Source organism: Sus scrofa, chromosome 3 (genome assembly GCF_054392235.1).
Source record: "Sus scrofa isolate SSC_HxYL_T2T_F1_AM1 chromosome 3, Sscrofa_HxYL_maternal_Yorkshire_Landrace_v2.0, whole genome shotgun sequence".
Lineage (NCBI taxonomy): Eukaryota > Metazoa > Chordata > Mammalia > Artiodactyla > Suidae > Sus > Sus scrofa.
Genome location: NC_139385.1, coordinates 31,060,935 through 31,079,912, shown reverse-complemented (window position 1 = coordinate 31,079,912; position 18,978 = coordinate 31,060,935). Strand labels below are relative to the sequence as shown.

Here is an 18,978-nt window from a genome sequence, read left to right as displayed (position 1 = left end):
ATTGGACCCCTAGCCTGGGACTCTCCATATGCTTCGGGTGCAGCCCTAAAAAGACCAAAAAAAAAAAAAAAAAAAAAAAGCCCGAAACAATGGTCAGTCACACTGAACTGAACTGGCTCTGACTTGACCACAGGATGAAACCTGGAGGTATCTGAGAGTTACCTTTGCTTCATTACCATGCTAAGATCTCTGCCCAAAGAAGGCCTTGTACTCTGCTGGAGACAGTTTATGCCTTATTCAAAGGAGCATGGAAGACTGCACATGCCCCAGCTGCCCCTGAAAATCTCCACCCCTTTCCCAGGGCCCTTAAAGACCTGTCTGCCTCCTGACTCTTAAAATTCCCTTACTGCCCTCCCTTTAGGGAGAAGTCGTATTTAGAGTATGAGCTCCCCTTCTCCATTCTCTGGCCATTGAATAAAAGTCTATCTGGCTAAAGATGTGGTACGTATACACAATGGAATATTACTCAGCCATTAAAAGGAAAGAAATAATGGCATTTGCAGCAACATGGATAGACCTAGAAATTACCATGATTAAGTGAAGTCAGTCAAGCAGTGAAACACCAGCATCAAATGCTCTCACTTACACGTGGAATCTAAAAAAAGGACACAATGAACTTCTTTGCAGAACAGATACTGACTCACAGACTTTGAAAAACTTATGGTTTCCAAATGAGACAAGCTGGAGAGTGGGGGGATGCACGGGGGGTTTGGGATGGAAATGCTATAAAATTGGGTTGTAATGATCGTTGTACAACTGTAAATGTAATTTAAAAATAAATAATAATAATAAAAAGCCTATCTGGAGTTCCCAACATGGCACGGCGGAAACGAATTCTACCAGTAACTGTGAGGTTGCAGGTTCGATCCCTGGCCTTTCTCAGTGGGTTAAGGATCTGGCGGGCATTTCCATGAGCTGTGGTGTAGGTCACAGACGCGGCTTGGACCTCGAGTTGCTGTGGCTGTGGTGTAGATTGGTAGCTATAGCTCCAATTTGACCAATTGGGAACCTCCTTATGTCAGGAATGCAGCCCTAAAAAGCAAAAAAAAAAAAAAAAAAAAAAAAGAAAGGACTTCATTGGATCGAAACTGTGTGTGTGTGTGTGTGTGTGTGTGCAGATAACTATTTATGAATTCATAATAACACTGTAAAATTTAATTGGAGAAAAAAATTCAGTAACTACTTTTGCAGCTTGCTGAGCTTCAACTGGTTATGCTGAAAACTAATAATAACAAAGAGAAAGAAGCATTCAAATAACAATTGGCCCTAAGCAACGACTTAATCCTTTCAAAGTTCCAGTTTCCTCATTTGTAAAATAATGGTACTAGTAGTTCCTACTTTATTTCTGTAAGGATTATATGAAATAATATCATATGGGATCCCAGGAAATTATAAAGCATGGCATGCATGTTGTAAATAGCTGTCATTACTATGTGGAGAGTTTCCAAGTGAAATGGATCTCTGAGGATTTATAGACCCCTAGCATCTGGATTGGTGTTCTTGTAAGACCCTGAGGAGCAATTCAACATTCTCAGCCTCTGATCCAAGCAGCTTAACTAAAGGGTTAAGTGTAGACTCTATGCTGATAGGATTTGCTGGGTTACAACGGCTGTAGTTCCGCACTCGCCAGGGATGGGTTGTGCTCCCTAAAGACGCAGCTAATGGTCCAAGCTACATGTTCATATACTCCCAGGGGCCTCCTGCATAACAAGCTCCCTGATGTTTGGCATGACTGGAAGAACTCCCACTCCTTCCAAAAGAAGCATTAGAGGGCTGGTGGCAATCTAATGATGGTGACTCACTACCTTGCCTTCCCGGTTTATGGGAGAGACTCCCACAGAACACCTGTATAACCAAGTAAGAAAGCATAGAATACACATCGCTCCTTTCTGGAGGGAGAATTCAGCTCTGACGATCCAGATGAAACATTTAAAGACATCAGAGGTGCTCAAAGAGCCAAATGGGTCCTGAGATCATGGTCAAATAGCTCTGCTCTAATTTTTGGTGTGTTATTTTGTTTTGTTTTGTTCTGTTTTGTTTTTCCTGCCCTAACTTTTGGATAAAAGCACTAAGAAGAGGAAATATCCGAGTTCCCTTCATGGCTCAGCGGAAACACATCTGACTAGTATCCATGAGGACGAAGGTTTGATCCCTGGCTTCGCTTATGGGTTAAGGATCCGGCATTGCCATAAGCCGCAGTGTAGGTCACAGACATGGCTTGGATCTGGCGTTGCTGTGTCTGTAGGATGGTGGCTACAGCTCCAATTTGACCTCTAGCTTCAGAACTTCCATATGCTGTAGGTGCGGCCCTAACCAAAAAAAAAAAAAAAAAAAAAAAAGGGAAATATCTGAGAAATGGTGGAATTCAGGAGCTAGTTAATCTTTTATGAGATGCCTGAGAGAGAAGATCAAGTACTGTCTCACATCTCCTGCTCCTGGCCTTGAGACTGGTATATAACAAGTATTTAGTGAGCGAAGCAGGTATCCAGAACTGTCTGCCCAGCAACCAACTTCCTGGAGTAGCCTGTCTCCTCAACTACCTAATTATCATGAGAGCTTCTATGTTCTTTCTTGACCTCATCCCCACCTTGGCTCCTGTTGCTTGTTTCCATGGTTGGTACTTAACCAAAGCTGTCCTCCAGAATTTTTCAAAGTATAAATACAATAGTCAATCTCTTGAGTAGCATAGGTCTTTAAGATGAGAAACCTAGGAGTTAACAAAAGCCAATTTGGACAAAGCCAGTTTTTTTCAGGGAAAGAAAAACAGAGACAAAAATGGAAAGACTCCTGATGATGTTTAAGCCCCTGGTTTTCCTAAGGCCAAGCTGTACCCTGATCTTCCTACAGTTTGGTTGATCAATACATGCTTGATTCGGTAAAGCCAATAAGCCTTCTTTTCCCCACAAGCTGTATAGGTTTGGTCACTTCCAACTAAACTTGACCTATGGTATTCTTTCCAGTTCAGGTGGGCCAGAAACAGTGTTCAATACCCAAGCAATCTTTCTTTTTTTTGAGGGCTGCACCTATGGCATATGGAAGTTCCCAGGCTAGGGGTTGAAACAGTGCTGCAGCTGCTGGCCATAGGCACAGCCGTGCAGGATCCAAGCAGCATCTATGACCCACATCACAGCTCATGGCAATGCCAGATCCTTAACCCACTGAGCGAGGCCAGGGATCGAACCTGCAACCTCATGGTTCCTAGTCAGATTCGTTAACCACTGTGCCACAACGGAAACTCCTCAGCTCCCCGTTTTTTAAAGAAAAATATTTGTACTCAGTTCCTCAATAACTACAATTACTTGCTGATGAGATGTAGCCACTTCTTGGGCACTTCTACCTTGGCAAACCTTAGAATCATCTTGGAAACAGCCGCCATCGTTTCCTCTTTCACACTGCTTTTCATACCATAGTTTTTAAAAGAGATCTAATCTATTCATGATTTTTAAAACTTTGTATCTTATAGTTTTTGCTTTAGAGAAAAGTTGCAAAGACAGTACAGAGCGTTCCCATACACCCTTCCCCCAGTTTTCCTGGTATCATTAACATCTAACCCCACCCTAGCACACGGACCTTCATATTAACTAAACTCTTCAGTTTATTCTGATCTCACTAGCTTTTTTCTCTGGTCCCTCTTTGGGTTCCAAGATCCTATCCTGGACATCCATATGCCACAGATGTTGACTAGATGTTGACTAAATGATTCTGATTATAGGAATAGAGCAGTAGCTTTTCACGGAGACTCATTTAGTCAACATGTCTCCGTTTCTTTCCGTCTGAAACAGTTTCCCTGACTCCTTATTTCTCTTGACCTTGACAGTTTGAGGAGGGTTTGTTATTGTGTAAAATGTGTCTCAACTCAGGGTTTGTCTGATAGTTGTCCCCATGGGCAGCCTGGGGTCGCAGGTTTGGGAGCGGAAGAGCACAGAGGCAAAGCGCCATCCTCATCACACCATGTGCCTTCCCTGCTGTTGGCATGACTTGTCTCTAGCATGTCAGCCTTGATCACCTGGCTGAGGTGGCCTTTCCCAGCCGCCCCCCCCCACCCCTGACACCTTTCTGTACTGTATTCTTTAAAATCATATCCCTGAGCACAACCCCCACTCAAGGGGAAGGAAGTTAAGCTCCACGTCCCTCAGGGAGCCTGTACCTAAATTATTTGGAATTCTTATGTCCCATTATTTACTTACTGGATCATTTGTTAAGGTCAGTATGGACTCCGAGTTAACTTCTTGATCCTCAGACTGTTTAAAGATGGCCTGGGATGAGAGTTGGAGGTATTCATTGAGATGGTTTCCAGAATGTGTCCTTGGAGTTCCCATTGTGGCTCAGTGGTTAGCAAATCTGACAAGGAACCATGAGGTTGCGGGTTCGATCCCTGGCCTTGCTCAGTGGGGTAAGGATCTGGCGTTGCCGTGAGCTGTGGTGTAGGTTGCAGACAGCAGCTCGGATCCCGCGTTACTGTGGCTGTGGTGTAGGCCGGCAGCTGTAGCTCTGATTCGACCCCTAGCCTGGGAACCTCCATATGCCGCGGGAGCGGCCCAAGAAATGGCAAAAAGACAAAAAATAAATAAATAGATAAAAAATAAAACAAAATGTGTCCTTGAAACACTTACCAGTAATCTTGAAAACAAGTTTTCAACTGTGGAGCCAAGGTTCTTCTAAATCACTGTGTGTGTACATGTGTGCATCCGTGTGTTTGTACGTGTGTGTGTGTGTGTGTGTGTGTGTGTATTCAGAAGCTTGGTTACGAATATGAAGAACCAGACTCTGGATAACTCAGAGCTTAAGATGGGGAAAAGTAGCAGAATATGTAAAAACCTTTATTGTTCCCTGAAAAAGATAAAAGTTAACTAGAGGGTGGGCACTGCCTGTGGCTGACAGAGAAGAGATTTCAGGGAGTGCCTGTCGGCGCTCAGCAGTTAACAAATCTAACTAGAATCCATGAGGAGGCAGGTTCGATCCCTGGCCTTGCTCAGTGGGCTAAGGATTCAGCGCTGCCGTGAGCTGTTGTGTAGGTCAGAAACGTGGCTCAGATCCCACGTTGCTATGGCTGTGGTGTAGGCGGGCAGCTGTAACTCTGATTTGACCCCTAGCCTGGGAACCTCCATATGCCAAAGGTGTGGCCCTAAAAAGCATTAAAAAAAAAAGAGAGGGAGAGAGAAGGGATTTCATGCCCATATGTCCCAGGGGCAGAACACTAAACACACACACACACACACACACACACACACACACACACACTCAACAGTGCATATTAAGTCTGAGGGAGCCACAGCCTGAGAGGTCCCATGCTTTATTTCTGGGGTGACACCCACAAGGCTGTATATCTTCATATAGAAATGTGTCGCGCCCCCCCCCCCAACCATGCTGACACGCAGCCTCCAGAATAAAAAAGAAACGATGGTGTGGAAGAGAGGACCCAAGATGACCTTAGCACCCCAACATGACACAGGAGAGCATCTAAACAGTGGGCACAGCAGAACTGTCCAAGGATCAAAGATCAGTGAGGATTGCACATTTCAGCAGGAAGGCCATGGATAATGTCAATAACCACGGAGGAGACTCTGTTCCCTGATTCCGGGACGACACATTAGCCCTCTGAAATATGTACCATGCTCAGGGAGATGGAAAGGGAAGGTCAGAATGTTGACTGAGGTTAAATTTTGAACTGGCCAAACTGAAATACTAAAGTGATAGCCAGGGGTGGCTAATCAAGCGTTCTGTTCTTAAGCAACATGGGAGTTCAAGAATGAAAGTCAGGTGTTCCCGTCATGGCTCAGTGGGTAGCTCAGTGGGGTTAAGGATCCGGCGTTGCCGTGAGCTGTGGTGTAGGTCGTAGACGTGGCTTGGATCCCGCATTGCTGTGGCTGTGGCGTAGGCTGGAGGCTACAGCTCTGATTGGACCCTTAGCCTGGGAACCTCCACATGCCACAGGTGCAGCCATAAAAAGAGGAAAAAAAAAAAAAGATTCTGCCATGTAGCATGTCAAGAACTTCTTTTTATGATAAGAATGGAGTATCTTGGCAATGGGGTGCTACACTGGGCTCTTCTCAGCTCACCAGAGCCAACGAGGCACGTTCCTCCAGCTCTGTGTTCCCATCCAACGATATCATCCGAGGGGTGAAAAATTAGCCAGAAAATCAGTCATGATGGGAACATGTACTCCATGGAAACTGGCAAATAGAGTTGGCCTCTGAACAAGATGATTTTGAACTGCGTGGATCCACTTTACCTGGATTTCCCGCCCCCCACCCAGTGGTAAATAGCACAGTACAACAGCACCTGCAGTTGGTAGATGCCACAGATGCAGATCTGAGTATGCAGAGGAACAATGGTTAACAAGAGGATCTAGCGATCGCACAGGGATTGTCTACTGTGTTGGCATCCCTTACCCTTACCCCCATGTTGGTCAAGGGTCAGCTGTTCTACAAATTAGGGCACCTTTTTTTTTTTTTTTTAACCAGAAGGCCAATTGTTAAACATTTACCAGCACACAGCACCCCTTGAGCGCTAACATGCCCCCCATCATCACATCCTCTACTTCTTGCTGCAGGATAGCTCTTCAAGTCCTTGATCTGTGTGTATTTGGCTTCTTTCTTGGTTCCACCGTAAAACAAAGTAAGTAACTTTATTCCTGTCTGAGTTGTCACCTAGTCTCAAACCTGTATCAGGTCCAGGCTCATTTAAGAGGATGTCTAAAACTTTGTCTGCTGTTTTCTCCGAGCTTGTTCCTTTTCATTGCATTCCGTTTCATCTTGTGTTTTGTTCATATTGACTGGAAGGAAATTAATAATAAATCATTGTGGCCGCTACTGCTCAAAAGTTCACAACCTGAGTTCCTGTTGCAGTGCAGGGGAGACAAATCCAACTAGTATCCAGGAGGGTGCGGGTTCGATCCCTGGCCTTGTTCAGTGGGTTGGGGATCGGGCATTGCCATGAGCTGTGGTGTAGGCCACAGACTCAGCTCAGAGCCTGTGTTGCTGTGGTGGTGGTGTAGGCTGGCAGCTACAGCTCCAATTTGACCCTTAGCCTAAAAATAAAAGCAGACATGGCTCGGGTCTTGTGTTGCTATGGCTGTGGTATAGGCTGGCAGCTGTAGCTCTGATTTGACCCCTAGCCTTAAAAAAAAAAAAAAAAAAAAAAAAAAAAAAGTTCAAAATCACAGAAGAAAGTCAAAAATCTCTTTGCCTGGTATCTAAGAGCCTCCAAAACTTGTCTTTTCAACATTGTCATCCACTATTTCCCAGCAGAGAGCTTTGCTCTAGAGACGAATGTTTTCACTGTTCCTAACTTGACCTGCTCATTATTCTTTCCTTGTCATTGGGCACCTCGTGGTCCCCTCCTGAGATGCCTAATGGCTCTCCTTTCCACCTACTCAGAATCTTGTCATCCTCCAAAGCTCAATTCAGGAGTCACCTCCTCTAGGAGTTCCTGTGGTAGCTCAGTGATGTTGTCTCTGTGAGGATGTGGGTTCAATCCCTGGCCTCGCTCAGTGGGTTAAGGATCCAGCATTGCCACAAGCTGCAGTGTAGGCTGAAGAGGCAGCTCAGATCTGGTGTTGCCGTGGCTGTGGCCCAGGTCGCAGCTGCAGCTCCAATGTGATCCCTGGCCTGGGAACTTCCATATGTAGGTGTGGCCATAAAAAGAAAGAGAAATTGTTTAAAGATTCACCTTCTCCAAGAAGCTCAGTCTGCAGTGAGCTGTATCTGCCTCCCTGTGGGCAGGGAGATGGAGTGAGCACTAGGAGAGGGGTGCCTCCTCCCAGTGAGCACTGCAGGTGCTGCCTTCCTCTTGTAAGGACCAGGTGCCCACCCATAGGATCTAGGACAACCTCCCCATCTCAAGATCCTTAACTCTCACCTCTGCCACGTCCCTTTTGCCAGGTAAAATATTACAGGTTCTGGGAGTTAGGAGAGGAATAAACTTTGCAGGGAGGCACATATTCTGTCTTTCACAATGGATTTAGCCTTGGACCTTATTTATTAAAGGATCAATGTTCAGGCCTGGCCCAATAAGGGATACTCTCTCTGGGTATCATGTCAGGTACCAGTGAACTATTTTTTTTTTAATTTTTTGGTCCACACCAATGGTATATGGAAACTCCCAGGCCAGGGACTGAACCCGCATCACAGCATCGACCTGAAGTGCTGCAATGACAATGCTAGATCCTTAACTTGCTGCACCACAAGGGAACTCCCACCAAAGAACTCTTAAGACAAGAGGCAGACTACTGTTACCAACAAGCAACAATTAGGCACCAACTCCATGAAACAATTCTTGTGTGTGTGTGTGTATGTGTTTGTTTGTTTTTTTTTTATTCTGGCCGCCCCATGGTGTATGGAGTTCTTGGGCCAAGGATCAGATCTGAGCCTCAGTTTTGACCTATGTTGCAGCTGCAGCAACACCAGATCCTTTAACCCACTGTGCTGGGCAGGGAATTGAATTTGTGTCCCAGTGCTCCAGAGACACCGCGGATCCCGTTGTGCCACTGCGGGAGTTCCATGAAACTCAATTGTCATTGCCTCTATGGACATTCACAAGGGCACAAACAGGCGTAATTTATGTTCAAGCCATCTGCAATTTTGTCTCAAAATAATTTCCAATGAAATACCATTAGGACAGGCACCTAGCAGTGGTTGGCACACAGTTGGTGCTCAATAAAGCCAGAAGTTGGGGGAGTTCCCGTTGTGGTGCAGTGGAAAGGAATTCGACTATGAACCATTGGAGCTGCAGGTTCAATCCCTGGGCTTGCGCAGTGGATTAAGGATCTGGCATTGCCGTGAGCTGGGGTGTAGGTCACAGATGTGGCTCAGATACTCCGTGGCTGTGGCTGTGGCGTAGGCCAGCAGCTATAGATCTGATTGGACCCCTAGCCTGGGAATCTCCATATGCTCCGAGTGTGGCCCTAAAAAGAAAAAAAAAAAAAAAAAAAAAGCCAGTAGTTGGGAAGACTTCTTATAATCTCTAATCAGTGAGTTGAGAGTTCAGATATGATTTCTTTGGTTGTCTTTGGGCAGATCTGCCAGGCCAGATCAAGTTACGCCACAGTAGTTGAGCACGCCAATGGCCCTGGCTACCTGATAATCTTCTCAAGAAGCTCTGACAATGGTCTGCTTGAGTAGCATGGATCTTGATACTGTCAGCTTCATGGATGAGAATAATCCGCTCAAGTCTTGGGGCTTAGCTATTGTCTGGCACTGAACCACAAGAGGAGGTTGCTCCTGCATTTCCTCCCTCTTCCCCAAACTGTGTCTTAGAAGTTGCTGTCCCTTTAACCAGAGGCTGCCCAGAGAAACAAAAACACTCCTCCTCCCCAGGGACTGCATGCCAGAGACTTGGGGTTCTGATGGCATAGGTGCCACCAAGAGAACAGAAGGAAGGGAACAATTTTCTGGCTGATACAGAGCTGAGTCTTTGGGAAGGAACTGAAAACCTTTTTGGATCAATAATACCATTTTCTGGTAAGGAAAAAAAAATGCATGTGGTAACATGAAAGAGATTTTAGTAAACCAGAAGCTGAGAAAGTGTATTTAAATCTATAGGAAGCGGTAAGAGTCACGTGGTTTCACCTTAAATGGATAACTGCAGATCCTGGATAAGAAAGATATCTTTGATGGGTAAATGGTCTGTTCTCTGACTTTGTGAAGGTTGTAGAAATATAGCAAAAAATCTGTGAAAGCATTTCCTCTCATTGGATGTGGGGACAACTAGAACGGACTGGAATCTGAACTGCTTACAAGGGGAATGAATGGCCCTTGGTCAATGGCTCACCTCGCAGTACCTCAGTCATCTTACAGGCAGATAGCCTGCATCCTGGGGCTGTTGAGAGAACGAAAAAAGACATCGCATGGAACTACCTAATGCAGGCCTTAGGGCCCATCAATTGCTATACATGTATATTCTGGGCTGTACCTGCAGCATGTGGAAGTTCCCAGGCCAGGGATTAAAACTCACCCCATAGCAGTGACAATGCCATATTCTTAACCTGCTGTGCCGCAAGGGAACTCAATACATTTTTTTTTTTTTTCCGCTGTTCATTTCCTCTAACAAATTGGAAGTCACTCAGACTTCAGAAATCACCCAGTTGAACCCTCTCCCTTAGATAGATACCTTCTAGAGATATTTTGGTAAAATGTATTTATAGACAGATTTCTATGGAAATATGTCTTGACCCAAAAGAGTCAGTAACCCTCAGATTTGATCCTGGAATCACATTAACTTCCCACAGACTCCCAAGTCAGGAAATGGATCTCTTCAATGCAAAATGGCAGCTATTCAGAGTTTTGTGATCGCCTTAAAAACGTGTCCACACTAAATCTATTCAGAAAATCAAAAGCAAATGAAAGAGACAGAAAGAAGGGAAGATAGTGGCAAAACATTTTTGAAGTGCCGTTGAAAAATCCTGCTCTGTCATATTTTGATTTGTTTCTATTACCTACGATCATGTTTGCTCATGCAAGACTTATTATACGCTGTTTAGGCACATAACATAGGAAATGCTGAAATATATATTCATATCAGTTCTGTTTGCAATATAGTTTTAGATTTTTGGAAATGTTAAGTTGATGATTTATTAAGATATGGAAAATAAGAAGAATTTGGAGGTGTTCCCATTGTGGCTCAGCAGGTTAAGGACCCGACACAGTCTCTGTGAGAATGTGGGCTCAATCTCTGGCCTTGCTCAGCGGCATAGGTTGTAGGTTCAGCTCGGATCCAGTGCTGCTGTGGCTATGGTGTAGGTTGGCAGCTACAGCTCCGATTTGACCCCTAGTCCAGGAACTTCCATATGCTGCAGGTGCAGCCATAAAAAGGGGAAAAAAAGAACAATTTGGAGAAAGTGGAGAGGAAATTTACATTGAAACGATGTATGCTGTTTTCTGGACTATTCTCTCTGGGAAGCAAGATCATTCCAAGTGTCCCATCTCTTGAGAGTCTTTCTGATTCATCAAGAACTTGGGACCAAGAAGGATCAAAATGGAGAAAGTGAAGGCTAGAATGTTTCAGCCTGATGGGGGCTCATTTCAGCCCCAAGAACCTAGAGCACAGTAACAGGGCGTTTAAAAAGGCAGAAATGGGAGTTCCCGTTGTGGCGCAGTGGTTAACAAATCCGACTAGGAACCATGAGGTTGCGGGTTCGGTCCCTGCCCTTGCTCAGTGGGTTAACGATCCAGTGTTGCCGTGAGCTGTGGTGTAGGTTGCAGACGCGGCTCGGATCCAGTGTTGCTGTGGCTCTGGCATAGGCCAGTGGCTGCAGCTCCGATTCAACCCCTAGCCTGGGAACCTCCATATGCCGTGGAAGCGGCCCAAGAAATAGCAAAAAAAAAAAAAAAAAAAAAAAAAGACAAAAAGGCAGAAATGAGCCACCAAGATGTCAGTGGCTCCAATCCAATACTTTCCTAGGTTTTTCGGTATGTCAAGCAGCTAAAGCCTCCTGCCATGAACAGTTCTGAGGTTGGTTGGTTTGTTTTTCGAGGTTTGGTTTTTAATGTGCAGCGTTTATTGAGTACTAGTCATGTACCAGGCCCTGTGCTAAGGCACTTGCTTAAGCTCTACAACTAGCCAATGCACAAGGTACTATCATTACTCTTATTGCTCAAGATGAAATAAGACTTGGACATGTTAAGCAACTTGACAAAGGTTAAGAGAGGCAAGTATGGGAGTTTCCGTCGTGGTGCAGTGGAAACGAATCCGACTAGGAACCATGAGGTTGTGCTTTTGATCCCTGGCCTCGATCAGTGAGTTAAGGATCCAGTATTGCTGTGAACTATGGTGTAGGTTGCAGATGTGGCTCAGATCTGGCATTGTTGTGGCTCTGGCATATGCCAGTGGCTACAGCTCCCATTAGACCCCTAGCCTGGGATCCTCCATATGCTGCAGGTGCAGCCCTAAAAAGACAAAAAAAGAAAAAAAAAGGCAAGTATGGATGCAAGCTTGTATGGGGTGTGCATGTGGGCGGCTGTGTAGATGTTTAGTGAACATGCATGTATACAGGCGTGGGTGTGTGTTTAGGCGGCAGCTGGGTTCTCGCTTTCAGCAGAAGCTTAAATCATGAGCACAGCCTTCGCTTCTTCCCCTCCCCTCATCTCCTTTACTCTGGAGATCTCCACCACACTTTCAAAAATTTGCCAAGGTAAGGCATGACCCCTCTTCTTTCTACCTGGACAAAATAAAGACTTTAATACCAACAATATCACCAGAAATGGCGCTTCCTGGGTTACAGTAAATTTGCATTTGCACCAAGTGAGCCTCTCACTTCTTGAGACACTGAACAGCAAGGAGGGCTTGGCCACAGTAATGAGCAGATGGCACAATCTGCACTCTTTGTTCTGTTGTTTATTTGCTATCACCACGCTGCAGACTCAGGCACCCTTTGCACTGGGTGTTTATGTTTCCACTCCCTGCAAGGCCACCACGTAGGACTAAAGGGCTAAAGGGTGAGGACACTGGTGAGACCATCAATACAAAACTTCCACAGAGAGACTGAATAGCAGAGAGGTTAAGTAGGGAGGCTATGAAGTCAGACCATACAGGTTCCAATCTTGCCTCTGGCACCATGAGATGGATAACTTTCAGCATCTTACTGAGATCTACATGGGCCTCGGATTCCCCACATGTAAACTGGAGATAAATAACACCAGCCTTACAGCTCATCAAGAATGTTTGAATGCTATCAGGATTATAAAGTGCCTGGTTTACAGCAAATGATTAATAAATATTGGCTTCTGTCATTAAAGATAGCTCTATGAGACACCTTAAAACACTATCTGGGGGAGTTCCTGTTGTGGTGCAGCGGAATGAATCCAACTAGTAACCATGAGGTTGTAGGTTGGATCCCTGGCCTTGCTCAGTGGGTCAGGGATCCGGCGTTGCCGTGCGCTGTGGTGTAGGCTGCAGACATGGCTCGGATCCCGTGTTGCTGTGGCTGTGGTGTAGGCCAGCCGCTGTAGCTATGATTTGACCCCTAGCCTGGGACCTCCATATATCGCACGATAGGCCCTTAAAAAGAAAGAAAAAAAAATCCACCTATAATGTCTAGGTAGGTGAGGGAGACCGGGCACATAGCTTTAAAAAAATAATAACACAAGGTGACAACCATTGTATGCGTAGTATAGATGCATGGTATGGAAATTCAAAAGAAGAAATGTCACAGAATTAGGCAAAAAAATTAGAATACAGACGGCAGTCCAGGGAGTTCCCATTGTGGCTCAGTGATAACGAACCCAAGAGTATCCATGAGGACGTGGGTTGGATCCCTGGCTCCACTCAGTGGGTTAAGGATCCAGCATTGCCGTGAGCTATGGTGTAGGTCACAGATGTGGCTGGGATCGGGCATTGCTGTGGCTGTGGGGTAGGCCAGCAGTTGCAGCTCTGTTATGACCCCTGGCCTAGGAACCTCCATATGCCACGGGTGTGGCCATAAAAAGAAAAAAATAATAATAACAGATGGAAGTCCACAAAGGGAAGATTAGCAATGTCACAAAACTAAGTCTGAAAGAGTTGAGAGTAAACTGCAAGTCTCCTGATTCCCACTGTAAGACTGCCTTATGGAACTAGGCTACAGGAGTGCTAATGAAAATAATATTACTAGCCCTTTGAAGGCCTTTTTCACATGCTCAACATTTTACATACATTATCTTATTAAAGCCTCAGAAGAGGAGTTCCCATCGTGGCTCAGTGGTTATCGAACCTGACCAGCATCCATGAGGATGCAGGTTCGATCCCTGGCCTCGATCAGCAGGTTAAGGATCTGGCATTGCCCTGCACTGCGGTGTAGGCTGCAGATGCGGCTCAGATCCTGCGTTGCTGTGGTTGAGGCATAGGCTGGCGGCTACAGTTCTTATTTGACCCCCAGCCTGGGAACCTCCATATGCCTCTGGGGGCAGCCCTAAAAGACAAACAAAGAAAGAAATCCTCAGAGTAATCCTCAGAGAGAGGTACTATATTTTTTCCCATTTTTACATATGAGAACATTGAAGTAGAGGGAAAGTCATGTTTCCAAAGCCTACAGCCACAAAATGGCTGAGCCAGGGCTTAAACCAAAGTTTCAAACCAGTTATCACAAAGGACTAAAGAACAGGGGCAGGGAGAGTAGCCAGAAGCAAGGGGTGGCTGTGTGGGGGAATAACAGGCCAAATCTTCAGGGCGGGAATTCATGCAAAGCGGGTGGGCTGGTTTTACTGGAAGAGGAAATTCAAGGAAAGAAGCTAGCAGGTAGGGTTAGAACAGAGCATGAGGCAGACAGAAGGACATCTTGAAATTAATGCAGGCAGCAAATTTTTTAATTGTCTATCATTTGTTTGGGAAGAAGGTAGGGACAGAAGATGGGAGCCCGACGACCCTACCGTTGTGAGTTGCTGTGTTTTGAAGGCTAACTGGGTGGCAGGCAGACTGAAGAGGTGGTGTATAGGAGCAGAGACACAGACCATCGGCTAACTGCCTCAGCTCTGAAGAAGGAGGGGGTGTTTTCGGGTGTTCCCCAACTTCCTGGGGCCCCCGGCGGCAAGCCCATTTCCCAATCTCCCCCCAGAGCAATGGGAGAGACTAACCCTCCGACCCATCCTTCCCCACAGACTGCAGTACGTCCATAGCCACATAAGTTGCCAAGGCCCTTTGAGCGTCATGAAGATCTTTTCCTGCTACCAGACATTCAGGTTCATCCGACTCACCAAGCCTCCTGGCCGGCGCTTTCACAAAGACTACCAGCTGCAGGTGCCTCTGACTCTTGATGACCTCGAAGCCATAATGCTCTGTGAGCGACCGCTGCCGAAGAGCTTCAACTTCGCTGCGGACGTGCTGGACCAGTGGTCCCAAAAGGAAAAGGTATAACATGATGGGCTTCCCTCGGATGCTTAGTGTCCACCTACCTGTCTCTCTTCCATGTCTTTGTTCTGGGCTCCCCCTTTATTTTTATTTTTTTGTCTTTCTGTCCTTTTTAGGGCCTCACCCACGGCATATGGAGGTTCCCAGGCTAGGGGTCGAATGAGAGCCACAGCCGCTGGCCTACGCCACAGCCACAGCAACGCCTGATCCAAGCTGTCTCTGTGACCTGCACCACAGCTCACGCCAATGCCGGATCCTTAACCTACTGAGCGAGGCCAGGGATCGAATCTGCAACCCCATGGTTCCTCGTTGGATTCGTTTCTGCTGCGCCAGGACGGGAACTCCCTGGGCTCCACTTTTAATGAGATCTTTTCATCCCTCTTGGTTTCCTTTGTTTTCCAGTTGCCCTGCTCACTCCCCGGAGAAGGCCTTGGGTCCCCAGCGACCTATGGCTGGTTTTTCTCTGGAACCTCCTTGCCCCTCGTCATCATGGTTACTCACACCTCTTTACTTTCATTTTCTCCAAGTCCTACACAGCAGCTCTTGGCTCTCTATTCATTTCTTTGGGCTGGTCACAAGCTCACCAACGAGCAGGCATTTGAGCTTTGTTTTTGTTTTTGCTTGTTTGTTGAATAGTCATCATTGAAGTAATTAGGAGAGAAACAGGATGAGAAGAGTAAAGCAATAAGCCTTACCAAGTGTTTAGTGTAGCCCCAGGTCAAAGTCCCTGTTTACTGACCCTTACTCCTGCCAGACACTGAGCTCAATGCTTTACCTATCAGTGCTCCCCAAAATGCACTGCAAGGACCTGTGCTGCCGAAGACATACCAGATATACAAGGTATTGAATAAAGGGAATCAATCCTTCCTATTATTATTATTATTTTTCTTTCTAGAGCCGCACCCATGGCATATGGAGGTTCCCAGGCTAGGGGTTGAATCGGATCCACAGCCACAGCAACGCGGGATCCAAGCCATATCTGCGACCTACACCACAGCTCATGGGCAACGCCAGAGCCTTAACCCACTGAGCGAGGCCAGGGATCGAACCCGCAACCTCACGGTTCCTAGTCGGATTCATTAACTACTGCGCCACCACGGGAACTCCTCAATCCTTCCTATTAGAGGGGAAGGGCTTCCTCCAAATCCATTGTCTTTAACAGCTCTCTTACACTAGCTAAACTGTCTTTCGAACAGAGAGAACAGCTAGAAGTTGAAAATTTCAAGATAACATTCAAGGGCACTATGTTGTTTTCGGTAGAGATTCATTTTTCAGTAACCCTTTTCTAGCAAATGGTACTGATTTCCTCTTTATGGTGGTAATACACACATTTTCCCTCTTAAGCAAATGTGTACAAGTAAAAGTGGGTCAACACAAAGGAAAATACAAAGGACAATAGCACAGGGGTAGACAGATGGGGCAGAACAGTGACACTCAGATGACTCAGGTTGAGAAATATGGACTTTATATTATTTCATCAATTCCCCATCACTTCCCTGGGGGTTACAACTAAGGAGCTTAACCCCACAGAAGTTAAGCTACTTATCCAAGGTCACCAGTTCTCAAGGTAAAGGAACCAGTTCCCGATCTTACAGAGCTTTCATCCATAGGATAGGGATCTGGATCACCGCACAGCAGAATGGAGTTGCCTGGAATGGGAGCGCCCAGCTGCAGAAACAGAGAGAAATCAGAGAGGAGAAGGAGGGAGGGGCAGAGAAAGGCTCTACCGAGGAAGGGAAATGGAAATTGGGCTTTAAGTATTTTCCCATCAGTGAAGGCAAAAGGAGCACTCCAGAAAGGGAAGAAGGGGGGAGTAATTTTTTTTTTTTTTTTTTTTGTCTTTTTGCTTTTGTTAGGGCCGCTCCCACGGCATATGGAGGTTCCCAGGCTAGGGGTCGAATCAGAGCTGCATCCGCTGGCCTACACCAGAGCCACAGCAACTCTGGATCCAAGCTGCGTCTTCAAACTACAGCTCACTGGCAATGCCGGATCCTTAACCCACTGAGCGAGGCCAGGGATCGAACCCACAACCTCATGGTTCCTGGTTGGGATTCGTTAACCACTGCACCACGACAGGAACTCCAGGGGGGAGTAATTTTTACCCATAGGTAATCAGTACCACAAAGAGGTCTTGCAGTATAGATGGCTCGCTTTGTAGGGTCATGTACATTTCATGAATGTAGCGTCATTCATGAAATCAATGAAGTTGCTGCTCTTCCCCCAAAGGACCTCTATCTTGGTTTCTGTTACCTATGAAACCCAGATCTTGGCCTTTTGGGGGAAAAGATAAAAGTCCTCATTGGTCTCACTAAATCCGCTAGGGTTTTTTGATGGCACAGACGCTAACATAAGCAAGAAAGGAATTTATTGGACGGATATGGGAGTGCTCACAAAATTGGGTTGGAAGCTGGAGTCTTAGCAAGGACGGGAAACCAGGGCAGATGCATAAGCGTCGAGAGCTGATAGACGGGTTTTGCTGCGACATTTTCTATCTTTTTGTTCTTCTCGGAAAACTCATTTTCAGAGAGAGAAGGTGTGATTGGCCTGACTTGGGCGATAGGCCCACTCACTGATCAGGGAAGGTGCTGTCTCAACAAGGCTGTGCTCAAGAGGAGAGTGGTGGTTCCCCCCAGAGACAAACTGGGTTGCTCTTCCTGGAATCCACAGTGCAGGTGCTGACAGGACATCACAGAGGATGTCACATCTTACTGATAACCCCTCATCTAAGCCTTCTGCTCTCTTTCCCGTGTCCCCCTGCATGTCCAGACAGGAGAGAGACCAGCCAACCCAGCCCTGTGGTGGGTGAATAGCCAGGGAAACGAGGTGAAATGGAGCTTTAGAGAACTGGGCTCCTTGTCCCGAAAAGCTGCCAATGTGCTCACCAAGTCCTGCGGCCTAGAAAGAGGAGACCGAGTGGCCATGATTCTTCCCCGAATCCCAGAGTGGTGGCTCCTAAATGTGGCTTGTATGAGAACAGGTCAGTGCCAATAGCTAACATGGCTAAAACATGCATGTAGAAACAGAGAGAGAGACTGGAAAATGAGGTTTTTTTCTGAATTGTTAGTTCTGATTGAAGTTAAGCTTACAAAAGACAGAAGAGTAAGACTTGGAATTTGGAGCAAACATGATGCAATAATAGTAACAGCTATGATAAGAGGTAAGTATTATTGGGATACCCATTTTGCAAGCGAGGAAACTGAGATTCTGAGAGGTTAAGAAGCTTGCCCAGAGTCATACAGCTAGAAAGCTATGCCATTGGGACGTAAACACAAAACTCTCTAAAAGCCAATGTGGGTACCAATGCCTCTCTGCAATGCTGGTTATGACTTTATCCAGTGTTTATCCAGATGCTCCAGAACTTTCTTCTCCAAATAGGTTTGGATTCTCCCTGACATGGAAGTACAAAAGAAAGAAAAAGGATTTTGTAACACAAGAACTTGTAAGAATATGACTATAGATTCCAGCTGGAAACCTCTGCCTCTTTCCAGACAAAAAGCTTAATGTATTCAATGATACATTTTCTCCCACTATAGTAATTTATAATGTACCCAGATAAAATTTCTACAGGATTGTTTGCCCCTCTGGGGCGGAAATCAGCAACAAAACAAAACAAACAAACAAAAAACGCATGGCCTATGGGTTGGCCATCTATTTTTGTAAATAAAGTTTTATTGGACCTGAAACTGTACTCCTTCTCAGATGGGACTTAAACTCAGGCAAAATTCAGGTTGGGACTTGAACCCCCCATCCCTGACTTAGGAGGGAACTCAAACTCACTGTCTTTTAATTGAAATCACTAACTTGATGTCAGGACTTACTGAAGCTCAGGTTGTTTTGTCTAAGCACGGAAAGAATTCAGTGAGAGGCGAAGTGGTAGGCAAAGAGTGAGTTTATTAGCACAAGATGATTGCTTGTGAGAGATCCAAGTCAGCAGGCAGAGGAAGGCAGGAGCCCTTGAGAACAAAGGGGGCTGCATTTTTATAATCAAAGAAAAAGTGGGGTGAGGAGAAGTTTACGTTCTTCCTCATCTTTTGAGGAGATGTCAAGGCTTACACCATTAGTTCCTTCTTTGACCCCATATGGTTTAACTGGGACTATCATGGCATTATTTTATCTTATTTTATTGTCTTTTGTCTATTCAGGGCCACACCTGTGGCA

General features: G+C 45.8%; 2 protein-coding genes across 2 annotated transcripts in view; one reads left to right on the top strand and one right to left on the bottom strand.

Moving 5' to 3' along the window:
• The first annotated feature begins 6,528 nt into the window (after window positions 1-6,528).
• ACSM4 (acyl-CoA synthetase medium-chain family member 4) overlaps window positions 6,529-18,978 on the top strand; it is a 30,810-nt gene continuing 18,360 nt past the window's right edge. Inside the window, exons 1-3 of the mRNA NM_001243022.1 lie at window positions 6,529-6,618; window positions 14,571-14,820; window positions 17,587-17,797. Coding sequence (NP_001229951.1) covers window positions 14,620-14,820; window positions 17,587-17,797 — 412 coding nt within the window. The 5' untranslated portion in view covers window positions 6,529-6,618; window positions 14,571-14,619. The remainder of the gene's footprint in view (window positions 6,619-14,570; window positions 14,821-17,586; window positions 17,798-18,978) is intronic.
• THUMPD1 (THUMP domain containing 1) overlaps window positions 17,792-18,978 on the bottom strand; it is a 29,732-nt gene continuing 28,545 nt past the window's right edge. Inside the window, exon 5 of the mRNA XM_013995606.3 lies at window positions 17,792-18,208. Coding sequence (XP_013851060.1) covers window positions 18,149-18,208 — 60 coding nt within the window. The 3' untranslated portion in view covers window positions 17,792-18,148. The remainder of the gene's footprint in view (window positions 18,209-18,978) is intronic.